The following is a 25,388-nucleotide window of genomic DNA, read 5'->3' on the forward strand; positions in this document are numbered from 1 at the left end:
AGAGAAGCCATGCAGGTATGGATGACAGCGAAGAAAAGACATGATTATGCGGACATAACCGAGGAGCTCCCACTATGGGATAATCCTCTTTTCCCCGATTTATTGACTTTCCATGATGCCCATTCCTGGGAAAACCATAACATCCGCTATATCGGAGATATTTATAGTAACAGGCTCTGTCCTTTACTGATCTCCAAACGAAAACCCAATTACCTCACAATACATTTTACTGTTACTTACAGCTCAGACATGCTCTAAATACCCAATTTCCGGGACTGCCTTCAATTTCTAAGTTTCCTCTTATTGGAATCCTAAAATCACAGGCATCTAAGGGTGTTATCTCTTCCATATATACCCATCTGATAAATACCCAAATCAAATCTACTTAGTTGCCAGTATTACTCAGGTGGCCTAGCCTGATTCCTGACCTGACTGAAGACCATCTGGGTGAGATGCTGGAGTCATCTATGTATGGCTCTCCGGCAATAAACAATAAATGTATACAGGTGTGTATCATTCATCAAAGCTATCTCTCCCCGGTCAGATTGAACAAGATAGGGAGACTGAACCACACCAAGTGTCACAGGTGTGCCAGAGACAACGCCGACTTCTGGCATCGCACCTAGGCTTGCCCTTATATAGAGTCGTTCTGGTCGAAGGTTACCAATCTTCTCTCCAGAATAATTAAAATTCCGGTCCCAAGGGACCCTAAACTATGTTTACTGAATGTTCTAGATGATGAGCTGTACACGCATTATACTAAAATCTTCCTACGGGAAACATTATTCATAATAATAGACGGTGGAGGTGCAGTAGACATCGCATATCTAGATTTTAGTAAGGCTTTTGACACTGTCCCACATAGAAGACTTATCAATAAACTGCAGTCATTGAGCATGGACTCCCATATTGTTGAGTGGATAAGGCAGTGGCTGAGTGACAGACAACAGAGGGTTGTAGTCAATGGAGAACATTCAAAACAAGGTCATGTTACCAGTGGGGTTCCACAGAGATCTGTACTGGGACCGATTTTGTTTAATATCTTCATAAGTGATATTGCAAAAGGCCTCGCTGGTAAGGTTTGTCTTTTTGCTGATGACACAAAGATATGTAACAGGGTTGATGTTCCTGGAGGGAAACGCCAAATGGAAAAGGATTTAGGAAAACTAGAGGAATGGTCAGAACTCTGGAAACTGAAACTTAATGTGGATAAGTGCAAGATAATGCACCTGGGGCGTAAAAACCCAAGGGCAGAATATAGAATATTTGACACAGTCCTGACCTCAGTATCTGAGGAAAGGGGTTTAGGAGTAATTATTTCAGAAGACTTAAAGGTGGGAAGACAATGTAATAGAGCAGCACGAAATGCCAGCAGAATGCTTGGATGTATAGGGAGAGGTATAAGCAGTAGAAAGAGTGAAGTGCTTATGCCGCTGTACAGAACACTGGTGAGACCTCACTTGGAGTATTGTGCGCAGTGCTGGAGGCCATATCTCCAGAAGGCTATAGATACTCTAGAGAGAGTTCAGAGAAGAGCTACTAAACTAGTACATGGATTGCAGGATAAAACTTACCAGGAAAGGTTAAAGGACCTTAACATGTAGAGCTTGGAAGAAAGAAGAGACAGAGGGGAGATGAGAGAAACTGCTAAATACATAAAGGGAATCAACAAGGTAAAGGAGGAGAGAAGATTTAAAAGAAGAAAAACTACCACAAGAGGACACTGTTTTAAATTAGAGGGGCAAAGGTTTAAAAGTAATATCAGGAAGTATTACTTTACTGAGAGAGTAGTGGATGCATGGAATAGCCTTCCTGCAGAAGTGGTAGCTGCAAATACAGTGGAGGAGGTTAAGCATGCATGGGATAGGCATAAGGCCATCCTTCATATAAGATAGGGCCGGGGGCTATCCATAATACTCAGTATATTGGGCAGACTAGATGGGCCAAATGGTTCTTATCTGCCGACACATTCTAGGCTTCTATGTTTCTATGTTTCTATGGCAAGAAAAGCAATTGTCCTAAGATGGCTGGGGGATCGTACACCCTCGATTTCCCAGTGGAAAGGTCTAATTAACACAATCATATCATACGAGAATATTGTGTATAAACACACGAAATGTGATGCCAAATTTGAAAAGGTGCGGGGTTCATGGTGCTCTTCTCCCCTTACACAACACTCAATGCCTTTCATACGGGCACAGGTGCCAGATATTCCATAGGCCTTTAAGTTTGGGCAATAACACTTACTATGTTTTAGGCTAAAGTTTGAATCCCCTGCCTCTGATCGGGTATATATATATGTACTAGTATCTGTCAATTTGTGATATATGTATTTTATGGAATGCCATTGTACTTTGGTTCAGGATGTGTGACGAAGATGGACTGTAGAGCGCAATCAATTTTCTTCACTCTGATGCTCTGTACTGGATATACTGATGTATAAATGTGACACTCTTCGCCTGATGCTTTTCTGACAACTTCATTGTATGTTGCTTACAGTTTACTTGTTTAATAAAACAAGTTTAAAATAAAAGAAGGCATAACTACTGTGTCGGGGCACTAAGAAGTCATAACTACTGTGAGGGGGCACTAATGGGACATAACTACTGTGTGGGGGGCACTAATGGGACATAACTACTGTGTGGGGGGCACTAATGGGACATAACTACTGTGTGGGGGCACTAAGGGGGCATAACTACTGTGTAGGGGACACTAAGACTAAGGGGATATAACTACTATGTGGAGGCACTAAGGGGACATAACTACTGTGTGGAGGCACTAAGGGGACATAACTACTGTGTGGAGACACTAAGGGGACATAACTACTGTTTGGGGCACTAAGGGGGCACATCTACTGTGTGGAGGCACTAAGAGGTCATAATTACTGTATGGGGGCAGTAAAGCGGCATAACTACTGTGTGGGGACACTAAGAAGTCATAACTACTGTGAGGGGGCACTAAGGGGAAATAACTACTGTGTGGAGGCACTAAGAGAACATAACTACTGTGTGGGGGCACTATGGGGACATAACAACTGTGTGGAGGCACTATGGGGACATAACTACTGTGTGGAGGCACTAAGGGGGACATAACTACTGTGTGGAGGCACTATTGGGACATAACTACTGTGATGGGGCACTAAGGGGGCATAACAACTGTGTGAGGGGCACTATGGGGACATAACTATTGTGTGGAGGCACTAAGGGGGGCATAACTACTGTGTGGAGGCACTATGGGGACATAACTACTGTGAGGGGGCATAACAACTGTGTGAGGGGCACTATGTGGACATAACTACTGTGTGGGGGCACTATAGGACATAACTACTGTGTGGAGGCACTAAGGGGGGACATAACTACTGTTTGGAGGCACTATGGGGACATAACTACTGTGAGGGGGAACTAAGGGGGCATAACAACTGTGTGAGGGGCACTATGGGGACATAACTACTGTGTGGGGGCACTATGGGGACATAACTACTGTGTGGAGGCACTATGGGGACATAAATACTGTGAGGGGGCACTAAGGGGACATAACAACTATGTGAGGGGCACTATGGGGACATAACTACTGTGAGGGGGCACTAAGGGGGCATAACAACTGTGTGAGGGGCACTATGGTGACATAACAACTGTGTGAGGGGCACTATGGGGACATAACTACTGTGTGGAGGCACTAAGAGAGCATAACTACTGTGTGGAGGCACTAAGGGGCATAACTACTGTGTGTAGGCACTAAGGGGCATAACTACTGTGGGGGCAGTAATGGGGCATAACTACTGTGTGGAGGCACTAAGGGGCATAACTACTGTGTGAGGTGCACTATGGGGACATAACTACTGTGTGGAGGCACTAAGAGAGCATAACTACTGTGTGGAGGCACTAAGGGGCATAACTACTGTGTAGAGGCACTAAGGGGCATAACTACTGTGTAGGGCACAAATTGGGCATTCTACTGTGTGGGGACATTAAGGTCTAATGTCGTCTTAGGTTTCTTCACATCAGTCTCAGACCGTTCAGTGCTACCTGATTATGGAGCCTGTGCGGTCCCTGACTATAGTCCTGTAAGGGCTCATGTGTGTGCCTTGTGCCTGTACTGCAGACTGCAAATAGCCCCGCAACGCACGGGCACCCTCCGTGTACATGCTATTTGCAGATGACTTGAATGGGTCTGCAATCTGGAAGAGACAGTCCTCACTGCAGAAAATAGGACCGGTTGTGTTTCTGCAGAGAGGGGGCACGGACTGAAATCCTTGCTCCGGTGAGCCTCTGATCCGTGCCTCCGCTCCGCACCTTGAGGACTGTGGACCCAATACGGGCATAAGCCCTAACAGTGTGAGGACGCCGCCTGTAATTATATGTGGACATCAATATCTGATCGTCAGAGAAGATAAAGGAGAAGGAACGGAGGAGAAAACATTCACTTTAATAAAAGATAAATGTATTCTATTTATCCGCAGAAGGAAACGCAGATTATCTCTCCCGTTAACGGAAGTGGATGCAGCAGGAAGACGTCCTTCCTTTATATCTCTCAGCTTCTGCCCGTCCAGTTACCTTTTTGTTGCATATATGATTTCCGTTTTTCCTGCGTCAGCGTTCAGACACGGGGTCAGATGAGCGCACCTCACAGCTTCTTCAATTCATATTTCCAGAAGAGTAGATGGCTGCAGACCACGCCAAGTATCCCCTCTACTCCTCAGATGCAGAGGACAAGCCCCCTTCATCATGCATGCGGCAGATTGCAATCATATTTATACAAAACCGATTATCCCCAAAAAATCTAGATTTAAAAACTATGTTTAAGCTAAAAACAAACCAGGGTTGGGTTGAGAGAAATCACAAAAATACTGAAATATTACATGCCTCATTTAACCCTTTAGGTTCAAGAGGGTCCATTTTCACAATCCAATTGGTATCATTCTGGGCTGTGTTCACACTCTCCGGACTGTGACTTTGGATCAAAAACTACATGAAGAACTGCCACAAAAACCAGTAGGTTTTACTGTTGATTTTGGGAAAAAAAGGCAAAAAATTGAACAAAAACAAAAGGCAAACTGTGACTGAGACCTGCACCACTTTGGTCCGTGCTGCAGGCCAAACATGACCATGGACGTCTATGAGTCCGTGAAAATCCCAGACACGCGGACAATATCCGTGTTGCATCCATTTTTCACTGACTCCTGATAGGAGATGCTTTGGAAATGAATCTTCATCTGGGCAGCGTCCCTGGATTACGGATGACACATGGAGGGTAAAAACGGACTCACGGGTAAAAACACGGATCCCTCATGGACATCTTCATGGATGAGACACTGATGTCAAATAAACACAGAAACGTGGACGAGGTCTGAGGTCTCGTTCACATTTGCAGTACTTAACTTCTCTGACGTTTTCCCCTCAGTTTTATTTCAGTGTTTTCTGCAAATCTGTTCTTGTGTTTCGCGCGGATGTCACCCATTTTTTATGTCTTTATCAAGCGTGTGAAGAGAAACTGGATAATAACTCTCAGCATCTCCTAGTGACACCACTGGACTGAAACATCCCCCGTACAAAATTAACCTGGAGCTAGCAGCACGTGGAAAAATCAGTGGCAGAATCAGCTGAAAACAGGTCTTTATGGTGGTCAAAAATGGACATGGGTCTGCAGAAAGGGTTAATGCCCGGAACACGTTACTTGTATTTGGAATAAAAGAAGACGATCTACAGAGAATCTTGGCGTCTGGCGCCCCTGTACCCAGCTTTTCATTGCGGTTTTACTCCATTTTAATCAGGACGTTACTGAAGGCGTAGAATCCACTCCGGCAGCCGCCCACGTTACCCTCGAAGTGGTGAGAACAACACCATCAGCTCTACTAACTCTACAGGGTGGGCCATTTATATGGATACACCTTAATAAAATGGGAATGGTTGGTGATATTAACTTCCTGTTTGTGGCACATTAGTATATATTCGAGGGGGGAAACTTTTCAAGATGGGTGGTGACCATGGCGGCCATTTTGAAGTCGGCCATTTTGAATCCAACTTTTGTTTTTTCAATAGGAAGAGGGTCATGTGACACATCAAACTTATTGGGAATTTCACAAGAAAAACAATGGTGTGCTTGGTTTTAACGTAACTTTATTCTTTCATGAGTTATTTACAAGTTTCTGACCACATATAAAATGTGTTCAATGTGCTGCCCATTGTGTTGGATTGTCAATGCAACCCTCTTCTCCCACTCTTCACACACTGATAGCAACACCGCAGGAGAAATGCTAGCACAGGCTTCCAGTATCCGTAGTTTCAGGTGCTGCACATCTCGTATCTTCACAGCATAGACAATTGCCTTCAGATGACCCCAAAGATAAAAGTCTAAGGGGGTCAGATCGGGAGACCTTGGGGGCCATTCAACTGGCCCACGACGACCAATCCACTTTCCAGGAAACTGTTCATCTAGGAATGCTCGGACCTGACACTCATAATGTGGTTGTGCACCATCTTGCTGGAAAAACTCAGGGAGCGTGCCAGCTTCAGTGCATAAAGAGGGAAACACATCATGTAGCAATTTCGCATATCCAGTGGCCTTGAGGTTTCCATTGATGAAGAATGGCCCCACTATCTTTGTACCCCATATACCACACCATACCATCAATTTTTTTGTTCCAACAGTCTTGGAGGGATCTATCCAATGTGGGTTAGTGTCAGACCAATAGCGGTGGTTTTGTTTGGTAACTTCACCATTCACATAAAAGTTTGCCTCATCACTGAACAAAATCTTCTGCGTAAACTGAGGGTCCTGTTCCAATTTTTGTTTTGCCCATTCTGCAAATTCAGTGCGCCGATCTGGGTCATCCTCGTTGAGATGCTGCAGTAGCTGGAGTTTGTAAGGGTGCCATTTGTGAGTAGCTAATATCCGCCAAAGGGATGTCCGACTAATGCCACTCTCCAGTGACATGCGGCGAGTGCTACGCTGTGGGCTCTTGCTGAATGAAGCTAGGACAGCCAATGATGTTTCTTCATTAGAGACAGATTTAATGCCTCCACATTTTGGCAAATCCAACACTGAACCAGTTTCACGAAACTTAGCAAGCAGTTTGCTAACTGTAGCATGGGAGATGGGTGGTCTCGTAGGGTGTCTTGCATTGAAATCTGCTGCAATGACCCGGTTACTGCGTTCACCAGACATCAACACAATTTCTATCCGCTCCTCACGTGTTAACCTCGACGACATGTCAATGGCTGTAAACAAAGAGAAACTTGTAAATAACTCATGAAAGAATAAAGTTACGTTAAAACCAAGCACACCATTGTTTTTCGTGTGAAATTCCCAATAAGTTTGATGTGTCACATGTCCCTCTTCCTTTTGAAAAAACTAAAGTTGGATTCAAAATGGCCGACTTCAAAATGGCCACCATGGTCACCACCCATCTTGAAAAGTTTCCCCCCTCACATATACTAATGTGCCACAAACAGGAAGTTAATATCACCAACCATTCCCATTTTATTAAGGTGTATCCATATAAATGGCCCACCCGCTGCTATACAGACTTTTATATTTCAGCTGAACAAATCCACTCTAGACCTTCCTCCTCATCATCAGTGTTCTACATCTATGGAAAAAAAACTCCATCAAATCTGCTTCGTGCCTCACAGAAGTAACGCGTCGCTCCTCAAGTGTTTTTAACGTCAGCTGCAGGAAAAAAATCACAGTTGAGTACAAGGTATGCACATGGTCAGGTAGATGATGCGTCTGAAAACACTCGTTAACGCTGCTAAATCAGTGGTGAATTCTGTCCATGTGAACACAATCGACAAAATTAAAATTACAATCTGGTGCTCCAGAATTTGAAGAAATGATCAGAATATTCACATGTGGCAGATATGTTGCAGAAATTTAAATTTGAAAATCAGTTTCATACTCCTGGATTGCAAGATATTGAGCTTTTACTGCTATCGAGGGTGTAATAGGAGCACAAGATGGCAGACCTGGGGACCTTCACTAGACGCATTGTGGACAGATGTGTGGTATCAGTAATTTACAAGAAATAATTGGCATGTGACATACATAATTGAGTACCACCATTTGGTTCTTCTACTTAAATTACCTTCTATAGTCCTTATAATGTAGTGAGTCTGGGACAGGTGTGTGTCCGATGACCACCAGACCACATTCCAGAGTGGTTAACTCACTAGACGTGTACTTCACACTGCACATCCTTAGGAGGAGGGTCCGAGAGGTATAAAACTTTGTGCACAAAGACAAAGAATGTATCTCCACTGAGAACATCATCCAGGTAGGATGTTGTAGGTCACTATCTTTCAAGATCCTTAAATCAGCATCAAGCAGGGAGATTGGCCAGTAGTTTGCGCAGTCTTGGGGGTCTTTACCATTTTTGTGAATAACTATGATATAAGGGGCATAACAGAGATGACAGGATTAGGAAACCTGACAGGAACTAATTAAAGGGAGTCTGTCACCAAAATATGACATTGTACACCACTTACATGGCTCTCTAGCACACCTATCCATGATTCAAATGGTACCTTTGTAATTTTCTTCTGAGTTTCACCAGCAGGAAAAACGCACTTTAATCCATATGCAAATGAGGGCTCGCAAGTGCCCAGGGGCGGCGTTCAGTGTGTAGGTGCCCAGGCTGCTCTGCCTTCTTTTTACATTACTCCTCCCCAGCCTCTTCCTTGGCCCACCCTGCAAGTCCCTTGCGTCATCCACAGGAACGGCCGATATACCGCGCGTGCGCAGTGTGCAGCACAGGAATGAAACCAGTGACTAGAGGGCGGACCAGAAGCAAACAGGAGGACTGGAGGCTGGTGCATGCGCACTACATGTAGCGATGCTGTGCCCACAATGGGCATCACAGTGCACATGCTCGCGCCGGCGGTGCACTGCGCATGCGCAGGATATCGGCCAGTCCTGTGGATGACGCAAGGGACTTGCAGGGCGGGCCAAGGAAGAGGCTGGGAGGAGTAATGTAAAAAGAAGGCAGAGCAGCATGGGCACCTACACACAGAACGCCGCCCCTGGGCACTTGCGAGCCCTCATTTGCATATGGATCAACCACCTCCAGACCGCCTAACGCACGGATGCGTCCGGAAGGTGGTTGATTCATTCCTCCTGGACGCATCCGTGCGTCATCTCGCGAGACGCGAGATTTCCTGTGAACGCGCGCACACAGGCGCGCGCGTTCACAGGATCGAAAGGTAAGCGAGTGGATCTCCAGCCTGCCAGCGGCGATCGTTCGCTGGCAGGCTGGAGATGCGATTTTTTTAACCCCTAACAGGTATATTAGACGCTGTTTTGATAACAGCGTCTAATATACCTGTTACCTGGTCCTCTGGTGGTCCCCTTTGCTTGGATCGACCACCAGAGGACACAGGCAGCTCTGTAATATGTAGCACCAAACACCACTACACTACACCCCCCCTGTCACTTATTAACCCCTTATTAACCCCTGATCACCCCATATAGACTCCCTGATCACCCCCCTGTCATTGATCACCCCCCTGTAAGGCTGCATTCAGATGTCCGCATGATTTTTACGGATCCACTGATACATGAATCGGATCCGCAAAACGCATACGGACATCTGAATGGAGCCTTACAGGGGGGTGATCAATGACGGGGGTGATCACCCCATATAGACTCCCTGATCACCCCCCTGTCATTGATCACCCCCCCCTGTCAGGCTGCATTCAGATGTCCGTATGATTTTTACGGATCCACTGATACATGAATCGGATCCGCAAAACGCATACGGACATCTGAATGCAGCCTTACAGGGGGGTGATCAATGACGGGGGTGATCACCCCATATAGACTCCCTGATCACCCCCCTGTCATTGATCACCCCCTGTAAGGCTCCATTCAGACGTCCGTATGATTTTTACCGATCCACTGATACATGGATCGGATCTGCAAAACACATACGGACGTCTGAATGGAGCCTTACAGGGGGGTGATCAATGACGGGGGTGATCACCCCATATAGACTCCCTGATCACCCCCCTGTCATTGACCACCCCCCTGTCATTGATCACCCCCCTGTCAGGCTGCATTCAGATGTCCGTATGATTTTTACGGATCCACTTAACATGGATCGGATCCGCAAAACACATACGGACATCTGAATGGAGCCTTATAAGGGGGTGATCAATGACAGGGGGGGGGGTGATCACCCCATATAGACTCCCTGATCACCCCCCTGTCATTGATCACCCCCCTGTAAGGCTCCATTCAGACATTTTTTTGGCCCAAGTTAGCGGAAATAATTTTTTTTCTTACAAAGTCTCATGTTCCACTAACTTGTGTCAAAAAATAAAATCTCACATGAAGTCACCATACCCCTCACGGAATCCAAATGCGTAAAAATGTTTAGACATTTATATTCCACACTTCTTCTCACGCTTTAGAAGAAGAATGCCAGGGCAGTATAAATACCCCACATGTGACCACATTTCGGAAAGAAGACACCCCAAGGTATTCCGTGAGGGGCATATTGAGTCCATAAAAGATTGAAATTTTTGTCCCAAGTTAGCGGAAAGGGAGACTTTGTGAGAAAAAAAAAAAATATCAATTTCCGCTAACTTGTGCCAAAAAAAAAAAATTCTATGAACTCGCCATGCCCCTCATTGAATACCTTGGGGTGTCTTCTTTCCAAAATGGGGTCACATGTGGGGTATTTATACTGCCCTGGCATTCTACGGGCCCTAAAGCGTGAGAAGAAGTCTGGGATTCAAATGTCTAAAAATGCCCTCATAAAAGGAGTGTGGGCCCCTTTGCGCATCTAGGCTGCAAAAAAGTGTCACACATCTGGCATCGCCGTACTCAGGAGAAGTTGGGCAATGTGTTTTGGGGTGTCATTTTACATATACCCATGCTGGGTGAGATAAATATCTTGGTCAAATGCCAACTTTGTATAAAAAATGGGAAAAGTTGTCTTTTGCCGAGATATTTCTCTCACCCAGCATGAGTATATGTAAAAAGACACCCCAAAACACATTGCCCAACTTCTCCTGAATACGGCGATACCACATGTGTGACACTTTTTTGCAGCCTAGGTGGGCAAAGGGGCCCACATTCCAAAGAGCACCTTTCGGATTTCACAGGTCATTTACCTACTTACCACACATTAGGACCCCTAGAATGCCAGGGCAGTATAACTACCCCACAAATGACCCCATTTTGGAAAGAAGACACCCCAAGGTATTCCGTGAGGGGCATGGCGAGTTCCTAGAATTTTTTATTTTTTGTCACAAGTTAGCGGAAAATGATTTTTTTTTTATTTTTTTTTTCCCTACAAAGTCTCATATTCCACTAACTTGTGACAAAAAATAAAAACTTCCATGAACTCACTATGCCCATCACGAAATACCTTGGGGTGTCTTCTTTCCAAAATGGGGTCACTTGTGGGGTAGTTATACTGCCCTGGCATTTTAGGGGCCGAATGCGTGAGAAGTGGTTTGAAATCAAAATCTGCAAAAAATGGCCGGTGAAATCCGAAAGGTGCTCTTTGGAATGTGGGCCCCTTTGCCCACCTAGGCTGCAAAAAAGTGTCACACATCTGGTATCCCTGTACTCAGGAGAAGTTGGGCAATGTGTTTTGGGGTGTCTTTTTACATATACCCATGCTGGGTGAGAGAAATATCTTGGCAAAATACAACTTTTCCCATTTTTTTATACAAAGTTGGCATTTGACCGAGATATTTATCTCACCCAGCATGGGTATATGTAAAATGACACCCCAAAACACATTGCCCAACTTCTCCTGAGTACGAGGATACCAGATGTGTGACACTTTTTTGCAGCCTAGGTGGGCAAAGGGGCCCACATTCCAAAGAGCACCTTTCGGATTTCACCGGCCATTTTTTACAGATTTTGATTTCGAACTACTTACCACACATTAGGGCCCCTAGAATCCCAGGGCAGTATAACTACCCCACAAGTGACCCCATTTTGGAAAGAAGACACCCCAAGGTATTCGCTGATGGGCATAGTGAGTTCATGGAAGTTTTTATTTTTTGTCACAAGTTAGTGGAATATGAGACTTTGTAAGAAAAAAAAAATAAAAATCATCATTTTCCGCTAACTTGTGACAAAAAATAAAAAATTCTAGGAACTCGCCATGCCCCTCACGGAATACCTTGGGGTGTCTTCTTTCCAAAATGGGGTCACTTGTGGGGTAGTTATACTGCCCTGGCATTCTAGGGGCCCAAATGTGTGGTAAGTAGTTTGAAATCAAAATCTGTAAAAAATGGCCGGTGAAATCCGAAAGGTGCTCTTTGGAATATGGGCCCCTTTGCCCACCTAGGCTGCAAAAAAGTGTCACACATCTGGTATCCTCGTACTCAGGAGAAGTTGGGCAATGTGTTTTGGGGTGTCATTTTACATATACCCATGCTGGGTGAGATAAATATCTTGGTCAAATGCCAACTTTGTATAAAAAAATTGGAAAAGTTGTCTTTTGCCAAGATATTTCTCTCACCCAGCATGGGTATATGTAAAATGACACCCCAAGACACATTGCCCAACTTCTCCTGAGTACGGAGATACCACGTGTGACACTTTTTTGCAGCCTAGGTGGGCAAAGGGGCCCACATTCCAAAGAGCACCTTTCGGATTTCACTGGCCATTTTTTACAGATTTTGATTTCAAACTACTTACCACACATTTGGGCCCCTAGAATGCCAGGGCAGTATAACTACCCCACAAGTGACCCCATTTTGGAAAGAAGATACCCCAAGGTATTCGCTGATGGGTATAGTGAGTTCATAGAAGTTTTTATTTTTTGTCACAAGTTAGTGGAATATGAGACTTTGTAAGAAAAAAAAAAAATAAAAAAAAAATCATCATTTTCCGCTAACTTGTGACAAAAAATAAAAAGTTCTATGAACTCACTATGCCCATCAGCGAATACCTTAGGGTGTCTACTTTCCGAAATGGGGTCATTTGTGGGGTGTTTGTACTGTCTGGGCATTGTAGAACCTCAGGAAACATGACAGGTGCTCAGAAAGTCAGAGCTGCTTCAAAAAGCGGAAATTCACATTTTTGTACCATAGTTTGTAAACGCTATAACTTTTACCCAAACCATTTTTTTTTTACCCAAACATTTTTTTTTTATCAAAGACATGTAGAACAATAAATTTAGAGCAAAATTTATATATGGATGTCGTTTTTTTTTGCAAAATCTTACAACTGAAAGTGAAAAATGTCTTTTTTTTAAAAAAAAATCGTTAAATTTCGATTAATAACAAAAAAAGTAAAAATGTCAGCAGCAATGAAATACCACCAAATGAAAGCTCTATTAGTGAGAAGAAAAGGAGGTAAAATTCATTTGGGTGGTAAGTTGCATGACCGAGCAATAAACGGTTAAAGTAGTGTAGGTCAGAAGTGTAAAAAGTGGCCTGGTCATTAAGGGTGTTTAAGCTATTGGGGCTGAGGTGGTTAAAGTACGTATTTCCTGCTGGTGAAACTCAGAAGAAAATTACAAAGGTACCATTTGAATCATGGATAGGTGTGCTAGAGAGCCATGTAAGTGGTGTACAATGTGATATTTTGGTGACGGACTCCCTTTAAATAAGGTCAGCAAATGAGGGGAGAGCTCAGACCGAAATGTCTTATAGTAAAGTCCTTAAAACTATCCGGCCCTGGGGATTGGCCGGTGGGGAGAGCTTTAGTCATGTCCGTTAGCTCATCAGTAATGGGGTTGTCCAATGAGGTAGCCACCTCCAGTGTCAGTGAAGGTAGCTTACAGGAGGACGGGAAATCCCGGATAGGGGATTTATGGCAGCTTCCCTCAGTTGGGTGCGGGTCTACACAAGCTCCTGAAGGAGAGAGAGACTTGGCTTAACAAGTAATCGAGATTGGAGGAAGTAGATTCATGCTGTAAGTTCTCAGACCTGTAAGGTTCTATGCTTTTTAAGGCGTGATGCCAGCACGGCGCAGTGCATTGGCCACACATAACTGCTTTGTGAGCCTTCCAAAGCACAGCCACGGAGGAGACCAAACCAGCGTTTTTCTAAAGAACGTGGAGAACGCAAGTGGACAGAAATTTTAGCAATGAATCGTTAAGGTGTCAGGGGCAGGTGCGTTGAGGTGTGGGTTGACATGATAATGATAGAGTAAGGGTAACGGGCGTGATCGGACCAGGAAATGGGCGCAACGGACACACTGCACATCATCTTAAAAGTCAGAGCATTGCCGAAAAATAGTCTATCCGAGTGTGGAGATTATGAAGGGAGGTGTAGACATTCTACCAGAGGGGCTGAAATGTTGACCATAAGAACTTCTATAAGTTATCCATCGCCGTTATCAATGCTAATATTCTTTGCTATTTTTGTAACCATTTTGTTTACTGTTCATTTTTGTAACATTCTAATTGGCTTAATTAAATTATCTTGCTACAAAATATACATATTCAATGTTTTTATTTTGTTTTATTCATATAATATTTTTTATAATAATCTGTGGTTGACACATCCTCATCACTAGCCCCTTAAAATAACTTCCAGAATTGAGGTCATAGTTGGCACTTCATGAAACAGTGGTGCTACTGCCCTAACATGGCCACTGATGGAGCAGGTGACCAACCTGTCAATCAGCAGCAATCACTGCACATGCGCTAGTTTCCCAGCCCATACACAGTGATATTCAATGGAGGCTGCTGATAGACTGGTCTAGTCACAAATCCCTCCATAAGTAACCATGTTCAGAACAGGAGAGCCATAAAAGCAGTGAGGCCAATTGGAGTACAGAAGTGGCATCAGTATAATAATAAGGACTTCAGAGCAGATCTTCTAAAGACATTATATTAGCAAGTGACTATTTTCAGCACAGGAAAATAAAGAGAAGCCAAATCTGTAACATCTTAGTACAGGGATGCCCAACCTGCAGCCCTCCAGAGGTTGCAAAACTATAACTCCCAACATGCCCTGATAGCTATAGGCTCTCTGGGCATACAGGGAGTTGTACTTTTGCAACAGCTGGAGAGCTGAAGGTTGGCCATCCCTGTCTTAGTATATTTCTCGAGTGTGAGATGAAAGTGGAGAACCCGGATGAAAGTCGAGAACACAGAAGGAAAATACAAACTCCATGTAGATGTTGTCCTTAGATTCAAACCTAGAGTCCCAGCGCTGCTAACAATTCTTCTAATCCATCACCTTTATATACTGTATGAATAAAGATCACTTATCAATATGTCCATATATGTATGTTACATAAAGGTCTCCATAGGGTGTTCTTCCCCTTACACTTTGTCCCGCTGGAGTTTCCCGGTTGGAGGTATGAATACAGTAAGAAGAAGCAATATTCATGGGGACAATTCATCGTCATTGCTCTGACAGTAAATAAAGCTGTTTCATGAATAAAGTCCTATTTTTCGCATAACATTTCCCTCATTCCTAACAGAATTATATGGTTTATTTTCTGTGTGAATAAGATAAGGAGTTTCAACATTTATTTTTCTTCTAAAAAAAAATCCTATACAAAACATCAACATTGGTTCTCTCCTGTGTGAATTCTTTCATGTAGAACAAGATTTGATTTGTTTGTAAAACATTTCCCACATTCTGAGCATGAATATGACTTCTCTCCTGTGTGAATTCTCTCATGTCTTGCAAGATCTGATTTCTGAGTAAAACATTTCCCACACTCTGAACATGAATACGGTTTCTCTCCTGTGTGACATCTCTCATGTCTAGCAAGCTGTGACTGGTTTGTAAAGCATTTCCCACATTCTGAACACGAATATGGCTTCTCTCCAGTGTGACATCTCTCATGAGTAACAAGACTTTGTTTTTTTGTAAAACATTTCCCACACTTTAAACAGGAATATGGCTTCTCCCCTTTGTGACTTTTCTCATGTGTAACAAGACTTGATTTCTGGGTAAAGCATTTTCCACATTCTGAACATGAATACGGCTTACGTCCTGTGTGACTTCTCTCATGTCTAGCAAGATGTGACTGATTGGTAAAGCATTTCCCACAATCTGAACATGAATATGGCTTCTCTCCTGTGTGAATTCTTTTATGTTTAACAAGAGTTGCATTTTGTGTAAAACATTTCCCACATACAGTACATGAATACGGCTTCTCTCCTGTGTGGCTTCTCTCATGAGTTACAAGAGATGATTTATTTATAAAACATTTTCCACATTCTGAACATGAATATGGCTTCTCTCCTGTGTGAATTCTCTGATGCATATGAAGTTCTGATTTACTTATAAAGCATTTTCCACATTCTGAACATAAATAAGGCTTTTCTCCTGTGTGAATTCTCTGATGCACAATAAGCTCTGATTTACTTATACAACATTTGCCACATTCCGAACATGAATACGGCTTCTCTCCTGTGTGAATTCGCTCATGTTTAACAAGACTTGATTTATCTCTAAACGATTTCCCACATTCTGAACATGAATAAGGCTTTTTTCCAGTGTGAATTCTCTCATGTTTAACAAGACTAGATTTACTTATAAAGCATTTCCCACATTCTAAGCAGGAGTATGACTTCTCTCCTGTGTGAATTCTCTCATGTGTAATCCAATCTGATCTATATCTAAAACATTTTTCACACAGTGAACATGTATATGGCTTCTCTCCTGTGTGAATTCTCTCATGTATAACAAGACATGATTTACTTGTAAAGCATTTACCACATTCTGGACATGAATACGAATTATCTCCTGTATGAATTATGTGATGTCTAACAAGCTGTGATTTGTGTGTAAAGCATTTCTCACATTCTGAACATGAATACGGCTTCTCTCCTGTGTGAATTCTCTTATGCTGATCAAGATTTGATTTCTTAGTAAAACATTTTCCACATTCTGAACATGAATATGGCTTCTCTCCTTTGTGACTTCTCTTATGTTCCTCAAGGCTTGATTTAATGGTAAAACATTTTCCACATTCTGAACATGAATATGGCTTCTCTCCTTTGTGACTTCTCTTATGTTGCTCAAGGCTTGATTTAATGGTAAAACATTTTCCACATTGTGTACATGAATATGGCTTTTCTCTTCTGTGACTTCTTCTGTGTACAGAAAGTTCTAAATTATATCTAAACTGTTTTCCACATTCCACACATTGAAATCTTTTACCACCTTTACGCCCAGTAGTTGTGGTAACAAACTGTGTTTGGTCAGGAGAAGGTTCCTGAAGATTGGGTGGATTATATGATGGATCTGCACTGTTAAGTTCTGGATGTACATTGCAGGTAACAAGGTTTTCTAGTGAAGAGAACTGCATCATATCCTGATCTTCTTTATAATCTAGAGATAACAGGATGTTTCCTCCAGGCTTCTTACAGGGATTTTCTGTAAGGATTAAAAAAAGGATTTTATGATTTCATCTTCAAACAACAAAGGGAATACATTTATAAAATTCCAATGAGGCCGGATTCACATGAGCTTGTTATGGACATATTATCCATCCATAATACAAGCATATGGCCTGGCCACGTGTTTAACTGACCCAAACCCACAGCATCATAGTTGTCACGCACAAGAACCGCCCCGTCACGCGACCCGGGTGCGACTGCCAAGGGTCGATCTATTTCACACACTCAATCTCTCGCGCCCCTACACACAGGCCTCAGATTGAGCCTCGATCACACCCTGACACAGCATCTCATGCACCCCAACACGCTGCCACCATCTATGACATTAAAATCAATACACCGATTAATTAAAGGCTCATAGAAAACCCCACAGCGCCCCACTCGCAAGCAGGCTTACAGTGGCACAGGCCACACGTATAGCAAATACACGGTTTACGCAAACTGCACTCATACACTTAAAAAATGGAGGTTACTGGGCTCGTTCAGGGCACAAGGCAAAACCATTAGCGATGGGCTTAAATGTAGTAAAAAGGTACAGTACTTAGTTACAAAAAGTTAAAAGAAATAAGACATACATTAACATGCACAAAACAGTATAAAAATAAAAGGATAAAAAGAAGAAAGGTTCTTACTCATCGAATTGTGTGGTCAGAGTTCCTTCTGGTTTCCAGGGACAGGAGGAAAGTGGAGCACAACCCAATCTTGATCAGATCCCCAAATTGAGTCAAAGAAATGTTCCGAATAGTTCATTTTTATCCCCATTCGGCAGAGGGTGGAGCTGAGAGGAGTCTCCGTCCTATTGTGTCCCAGCCTTCTGGGATAGCCCTCATTACCTGTGCACGCTCCACCTCTCTTACTCAGCTGGCAGACATGAAATATTATTAAAACATGGCTTCTCGTCCACACTAATGGATATTCAAGACCCAACATGTTTTAATAATGTATATTATATCCGGCTCATCATTTTGATACCACACATGACCGGTGTGGTTGTCCCAGAAGGTAAGATACTGGTTGTGGGAATGCTGGCAATCAGGGATGGGAAGTTTAGACCCCCTACAATGCCCACATCATACGGAATGGAATGATCACAATTATAAATACGTGAGTTGTACCAGAGATGAGTTATTGCTTCTGAGATATTTTCTTCATCTGCTGGCACTGTATTTGAAAAGCTGTTGGACCCCTGCTGGGTGAGGGTCCATGCTGTCTGAGTGTCTGCATTTCCAGGAACCACCTTCATCACCACTTGCAAAGCGCCAGTTTTTTTTAACATTCAGGTGATAAACTGATTTCCTCCAAGGTCAGGACAGTTGCAGATATAAATTATATTGAAATTGAGGAATAAAGATCATAGAAAAGGATGCATATAGGAAAGAGAAATAGATTGAAAATGATGATCATGCCTTGAAAAGTAATAATAAAATTGCTATAGTATTTTAAGATTGAGTTAATCAGCCCTCAAGAGGATGGTGATCGATACAAACCTTTAGTACTGATATGTAAAAAATCTCTCTTGAGATGACTGTGGACAGCTATATCTCAAAATCAGAGATCTGATATTTATACCGGAATATGTGGGTGGACAATTATCTGCCACACAATGCCGATATAAAGACATTTCCCTGCACTGTAAGATATCAAATGTCTGATAATATTCTTATATTTTAACATAATCGAGAAGTGTCTTTATCGACACACTCTTATTTATTTACTTTTTAAATCCGATTATATAGCTGTTATATGTGTACATATATATATATGCAGAGATGCTTGACACTATTATAACTGTTGCCACCGAAAGAGGATTCCGAGGTAGAAACATTACATGGAAAAAGAAAAGGTTAATGAAAAGCAAAGTTTCTATTCCGCCACACAAGCTTTGGAACAGGTGAAATCAATTAGCCAATTGAGGTGAGAGTATATAAAATACGAGACTAGTGTTCACAGGTTATACCCACTGAGGAAGAGATAAGATATCTCGAAACGCGTCTGGGCGTATTACCTGTGAAAGAATCATCTCAGCGGTGCATGGCCATGTACTAAAGGACGGAGAATATATCCACTTACTCACGAAAGATAACGAAGTGTTGTAAGACTCACGAAAGCGAAACAGCCAACTCAGGTCTCTCACGAGAGTAGAGACGGGATCCAAGCAAAAACCGTACCCGACACAAACACAGCGGAGAAAGGCTGAAGCGTGGGACGCCACGGTAGAAATCCTTCCGCAGACCTAACCGAGTGAGCCTACACGGGACGCAGTGAGTAATACAAATTTAAGTGGAACTATACCGAATCGCTGCACGAGAAGCGGCATAAGCACTGTGATAACAGACGTGCTGGACAATTGACTTTGCATATACAGCGTACTCAGACCCTGAGACCGCTATAGGTGATGGACAATCCAGTCATGGTTTAAAATACAGATTATCCTTGACTATCTTTTATCTCATATCCTATACGGTGGTATAAGATTTTAATTGTACGCATTTAGGACTATGTGAGATTTGCATGAGAATATATGCTATTGAACACACCTGAAGCATGATATTTACTATTGCATGAGAATACATGCTATCGAATACATCTGAAGTATAATATTTACTAGCTCTGATTTGCTCTGTCGCAGACGACTGTGATCCAACAGCCTTACCCAATTGGGGGGACACGGATGCAGCCCGCTGTGCCTAGCACTCAGATCTTTTTGCCTTAGAGATATATATTCTTCTGGTTGACACATATGTTATATATGCTTTTTATGTCTTTTTTATGAATTTTACCCTGGTGTACACAGGATATAGCGTTTATTGTTTAATAAATATTTTTATTCAATTTCCACGTGTATTCCGAATGTTTTGAGTGCCGGTTCTATCCAATCTATACTATACCTATCAGAATCAGGGGGTGTTTCTTTGAACCTGTGCACCTGTCGTGTCAAATCAGAGTGAGCCATCTGCTCAGTACTCCCTGACTACAGTTTTACCTGATCTCTTGGTGCTTCACTTTGGTGTCTCTTGACTCCCATGGAACAAACGTTAATTGAACAGAGGCAACTCCAAGGGGTTAATTACCTGGTGGTTCCCCTTAAGTGAAGTCCAGATCCCAGTGCAGGGGTTAAAGGGTGAATACCAGGCAGGTCACAAAATGTAACCCTAAGCCAAATCCGTTCGTGGCACAGCGAATCCACATCAGCCTGATGCTTACAGAGTCAAGACAGAAGTTTTATCAGCACAGATTGTGGAGCTTTAATGGTTAAACTGAGTTTCCTCAGATCTCGGCCATTAGTGTAGCAGTTCGCCGCAGGTGCTGCCCCCAAAACCTGATGCTGAGCCGAGTGTCGAGCCTGGACCATGAGAGGATGGAAAGAAGATCCTGGAGAGGATGTCTATGTGCAGTCACATCTCCCTCCGCTCCGGCACATAACACAGGGGTCACTGCCCGGAGTGCTCCTTTACTGCAGCTCTAATGTGGAGCCTCACCTGAAGAAACCTCCCAATTCCCTTCCTCCATTCATGATTCCATACCTGTGGTCACATGGACTGGAATGTCCTCCTTCTCCTCACTCTTACACGGGGGATCGCCCATCATCCGCTCTTCTTCATCCTCCACTTTAATATCAGTCAGATCTTCCCCCTGATTTGTCATCTGTAACAATTCAGGACAATACAGCAGACAGGTGGGAAATCTAACAGATCCACATAAGAGACCCCCACCATCTATGACCCCTCTATGACTGCAGGACCCCCCTATATAGATGTGTATAGGGCTCAGCTCCATCTACCTGATGGTTCTCTGGGAGCTTCTCCTCTGGACAGTCCTGGGAATACAGAGGACGGGGACATCTCTCGGGGGGATTTCCTTCTATGAGTCCATCTGTAGGAAACACACAGGGACAGGAGAGATTATTACATGTGATGATGAGATGATGGTAGTAGTCTCCAGGTGACCCATGACAGCCCCCTCCTTACCCTGCTGATCTCCCCATAAATCCGTCTCCTCTTCTGCTTCATCTTTAGCCTCAGCCTTAATATCCATCAGATTTTCATCCTGAACAAGAGACAAAAATATTATTCTTACTGGAAACTGATTTTTCCTGAACTCTCACCTGACCAGGAGATTAAACGTGGCCATGAATAATACAACTTACAACTCTAGATCTTCACAAGTGGTGGCAGCAGTAGGATCACCTATCTCCAGAGAGCATACTGGGAAAGTTACCGAGCTGTGACTTGGCAGAGAAGATTTTATAAGAGTCTGAAAAAGGAGGAGCCATTTGATCTAGGTGAGAACTGGAGTGGTTGCGGGAGGAAAACTGTGCAACCCTAATATGTTTGGTCCAGTGGGACCAGGAACACCCACAGGAGGAGGTCAGGTCAGATGAGGAGGTAGGCAGCTCTGAGGAGGAACCACAGCCTAGGACAGCCACCCAGACGGCAGAGGATTGGCCGACTGAGATGGGACGGATGCTGGCCATGCTAGGAGTGTGTGCCACAGAGATCGAGTGGGTGGTGGTGGTAAGAAAATACCTTGGAGTGCAGATGACAATAGCTAACAGGAGAGAGGGACCCACACCATTAAGTTACTGGGACAAATCCCGATTTTTGCACCTCTGATATAGATGACCTGCTCCAGTTATTTGAGAACATTTACTTGCTGCCTGAGGTTTCAGTGGGTGAATCGGGAGCAGGTGTTACCATAGAGGCCAGTGAGACCCATAGACCAACGAGAGGAGACATTTTGGGGATTTGGACCTCTGCAAAAAAGGGGGAGGGTCTTAAGGCTTCCAAATAGGGCCTGTAATGGGGCAAGGGGAGGTTAACCTGCCATAACTGTGAACATGTGGGACATTTCTCCCAGGAATGCTGGGAATGTTTCGGTCCAAACTTTTCCTGTTCCCAACCTGTGAACACTGTTGTAATATGGTTGGAATGCAGAGAGACAGAGGATCTAACTACCCCATCCAGAAGAGGATGAGGCATATGCAATACAGTGCTGAAAAAGTGGGGAGGAGTGTGAGCAGCTGCCTGTGAACTAAAGATTACTGGACCACCGGACTTGGGGCAGAATCCACAGCTCTAAGTGATGCAAATGCTGAGTTTTATCATTGTGGTTTATCTAGACTAGCTGGCTAGAGGCTGGATGTTATACACTGTGGTAATGGTAGACTGCACGGCTAGAGGCTGGATGTTATACACTGTGGTAATTGTAGACTGCATGGCTAGAGGCTGGATGTTATACACTGTGGTAATGGTAGACTGCATGACTAGAGGCTGGATGTTATACACTGTGGTAATGGTGGACTGCACGGCTAGAGGTTACACACTGTGGTAATTGTAGACTGCATGGCTAGAGGCTGGATGTTATACACTGTGGTAATGGTACACTGCATGGCTAGAGGATGGATGTTATACACTGTGGTAATGGTAGACTGCATGGCTAGAGGCTGGATGTTATACAAATGTGGTAATGGTAGACTGTATGGCTAGAGGCTGGATGTTATACACTGTGGTAATGGCAGACTGCATGGCTAGAGGCTTATTGTTATACACTGTGGTAATGGTAGACTGCATGGCTAGAGGCTGGATGTTATACACTGTGGTAATGGTAGACTGCATGGCTAGGGGCTGGATGTTATACAACTGTGGTAATGGTAGACAGCATGGCTAGAGGCTGGATGTTATACATTGTGGTAATAGTAGACTGCATGGCTAGAGGCAGGATGTTATACAACTGTGGTAATGGTAGACTGCATGGCTAGAGGCTGGATGTTATACACATATTTGAGTTTTTATTAATATGCAAATGAGCAAGTTGAAGCACTAGGAAGCAGGGCTGAATCCTTGGAGCACTGCTTTGTAACACTCTCTGTGCTCTGCACACTCCCCCCTCCCCTAGATTGACAGAGCTAGACTTGTGTTTAGCTGTGTCCTATCATATACTCTATGTACTATAGCTTCACCACAGTGAGATCTTATCAGAAAGCTCATCTACATATCACTGCTTTATTCACAGACACAATATATGATTATACAGACACCAGTAATATGTGTTATCTTATAAGTATAGGAAAGACATGCTGAGGGCAGAGCTGAGTCCTAGCATCTACATATCATATACACTATGGACTATAGCTTCACCACAGTGAGATCTACTCAGAAAGCTCATCTACATATCACTGCTTTATTCACAGACACAATATATGATCATACAGACACCAGTAATATGTGTTATCTTATAAGTATAGGAAAGACATGCTGAGGGCAGAGCTGAGTCCTAGCATCTACATATCATATACACTATGTACTATAGCTTCACCACAGTGAGATCTTATCAGAAAGCTCATCTACATATCACTGCTTTATTCACAGACACAATATATGATCATACAGACACCAGTAATATGTGTTATCTTATAAGTATAGGAAAGACATGCTGAGGGCAGAGCTGAGTCCTAGCATCTACATATCATATACACTATGTACTATAGCTTCACCACAGTGAGATCTTATCAGAAAGCTCATCTACATATCACTGCTTTATTCACAGACACAATATATGATCATACAGACACCAGTAATATGTGTTATCTTATAAGTATAGGAAAGACATGCTGAGGGCAGAGCTGAGTCCTAGCATCTACATATCATATACACTATGTACTATAGCTTCACCACACTGATATCTACTCAGAAAGCTCATCTACATATCACAGCTTTATTCACAGACACAATGTGTGATTATACAGACACCAGTAATATGTGTTATCGCTTCAGACCAGAAAAAAAAAACGGCTTCTCTATGTGGCAATGCTACAGCTTGGTGGTAAGTGGATGGTGGTGGTCCAGTTCCCAGAAGCAATGTATTTACATTTTTTTCTCTTATTTTTTTTACTCTCATTTAACCTGTAATAACAGGTTATACTATAATACATAATATATAGTCATTTAATTATAACAAAGGCCTTACTATACTTTACTTAGAAACCTAAACCCTATTACTGTTTTTTTCACAAGCACAATACAGCGGGGAAAGTAAGGATTTGATGCTCTGGCAATTTTGTAAGTTTTTCCACTTACAAAGAATGGAGAGGTCTGTAATTTTTATCGTAGGTACACTTCAATTGTGAGAGACAGAATAATAAAATAAAAAAACTTAAAATCACATTGTCTGATTTTTAAATAATTAATTAGCATTTTATTGCATGAAATAAGTATTTGATACAATAGAAAAACAGAACTTAATATTTGGTCCAGAAGCCTTTGCAGTTACAGAGGTCGGACGTTTCCTGTAGTTCCTGACCAGGTTTGCACACATTGCAGCAGGGATTTTGGCCCACTCCTCTATACAGATCTTCTCCAGATCTTTCAGGTTTTGGGGCTGTTGCTGGGCTACATTGAGTTTCAGCTCCCTCCAAAGGTTTTCGATTGGGTTCAGGTCTGGAGACTGGCTAGGCCACCCCAGGACCTGGAAATGCTTCTTACAGAGCCGCTCCTTAGTTGCCCTGGCTGTGTGTTTTGGGTCATTGTCATGCTGGAAGACCCAGCCACGACCCATCTTCAATGCTCTTACTGAGGGAAGGAGGTTGTTGGCCAAAATCTCAGGATACATGGCCCCATCCATCCTCCCTTCAATACAGTGCAGTTGTCCCCTTTGCAGAAAAGTATGATGTTTTCACCCCAATGGTTCACGGTTGGAAGGTGTTCTTGGGGTTGTACCCACCCTTCTTCTTCCTCCAGACACGGCAACTGGAGTTGATACCAAAAAGTTCTATTTATGTCTCATCTGATCACATGACCTTCTCCCGTGCCTCCTCTGGATCATTCAGATGGTCATTGGCAAACTTCTAACGGTCCTGGACATATGCTGGTGTGAGCAGTGGGACCTTGTGTGCCCTGCAGGAGTTTAATCCATGACGGTGTAGTGTGTTACTAAAGGTAATCTTTGAGACTGTGGTCCCAGCTCTCTTCAGGTCATTGACCAGGTCCTCCCATGTAGTTCTGGGCTGATTCCTGACCTTTCTCAGAATTATCCTTACCCCACGAGGCGAGATCTTGCA

The 25,388-nt window shown here is 43.3% G+C and overlaps 2 protein-coding genes across 2 annotated transcripts in view; both read right to left on the reverse strand.

Moving 5' to 3' along the window:
* The window catches only part of LOC120998348 (zinc finger protein 501-like), a 308,112-nt gene that overhangs the window by 257,450 nt on the left and 25,274 nt on the right, over positions 1 to 25,388 (reverse strand). The window contains exon 2 of the mRNA XM_040429014.1: positions 21,301 to 21,379. Coding sequence (XP_040284948.1) covers positions 21,301 to 21,367 — 67 coding nt within the window. The 5' untranslated portion in view covers positions 21,368 to 21,379. The remainder of the gene's footprint in view (positions 1 to 21,300; positions 21,380 to 25,388) is intronic.
* Positions 15,381 to 20,909, reverse strand: LOC120998325 (gastrula zinc finger protein XlCGF26.1-like). The gene is made up of 2 exons (XM_040428986.1): positions 20,857 to 20,909; positions 15,381 to 17,309 (listed from the first exon to the last, which is right to left on the reverse strand). Exon 2 carries the CDS (start codon positions 17,242 to 17,244, stop codon positions 15,484 to 15,486), a length of 1,761 nt encoding a protein of 586 aa, XP_040284920.1. The 5' UTR covers positions 17,245 to 17,309; positions 20,857 to 20,909; the 3' UTR covers positions 15,381 to 15,483.

This window comes from Bufo bufo, chromosome 4, assembly GCF_905171765.1.
Source record: "Bufo bufo chromosome 4, aBufBuf1.1, whole genome shotgun sequence".
Taxonomy (NCBI): domain Eukaryota; kingdom Metazoa; phylum Chordata; class Amphibia; order Anura; family Bufonidae; genus Bufo; species Bufo bufo.

Excerpts from the sequence above, each read along its gene's own strand:
- LOC120998325 (XM_040428986.1), bottom strand. The coding sequence starts at position 17,244 with ATGATGCAGTTCTCTTCACTAGAAAACCTTGTTACCTGCAATGTACAT.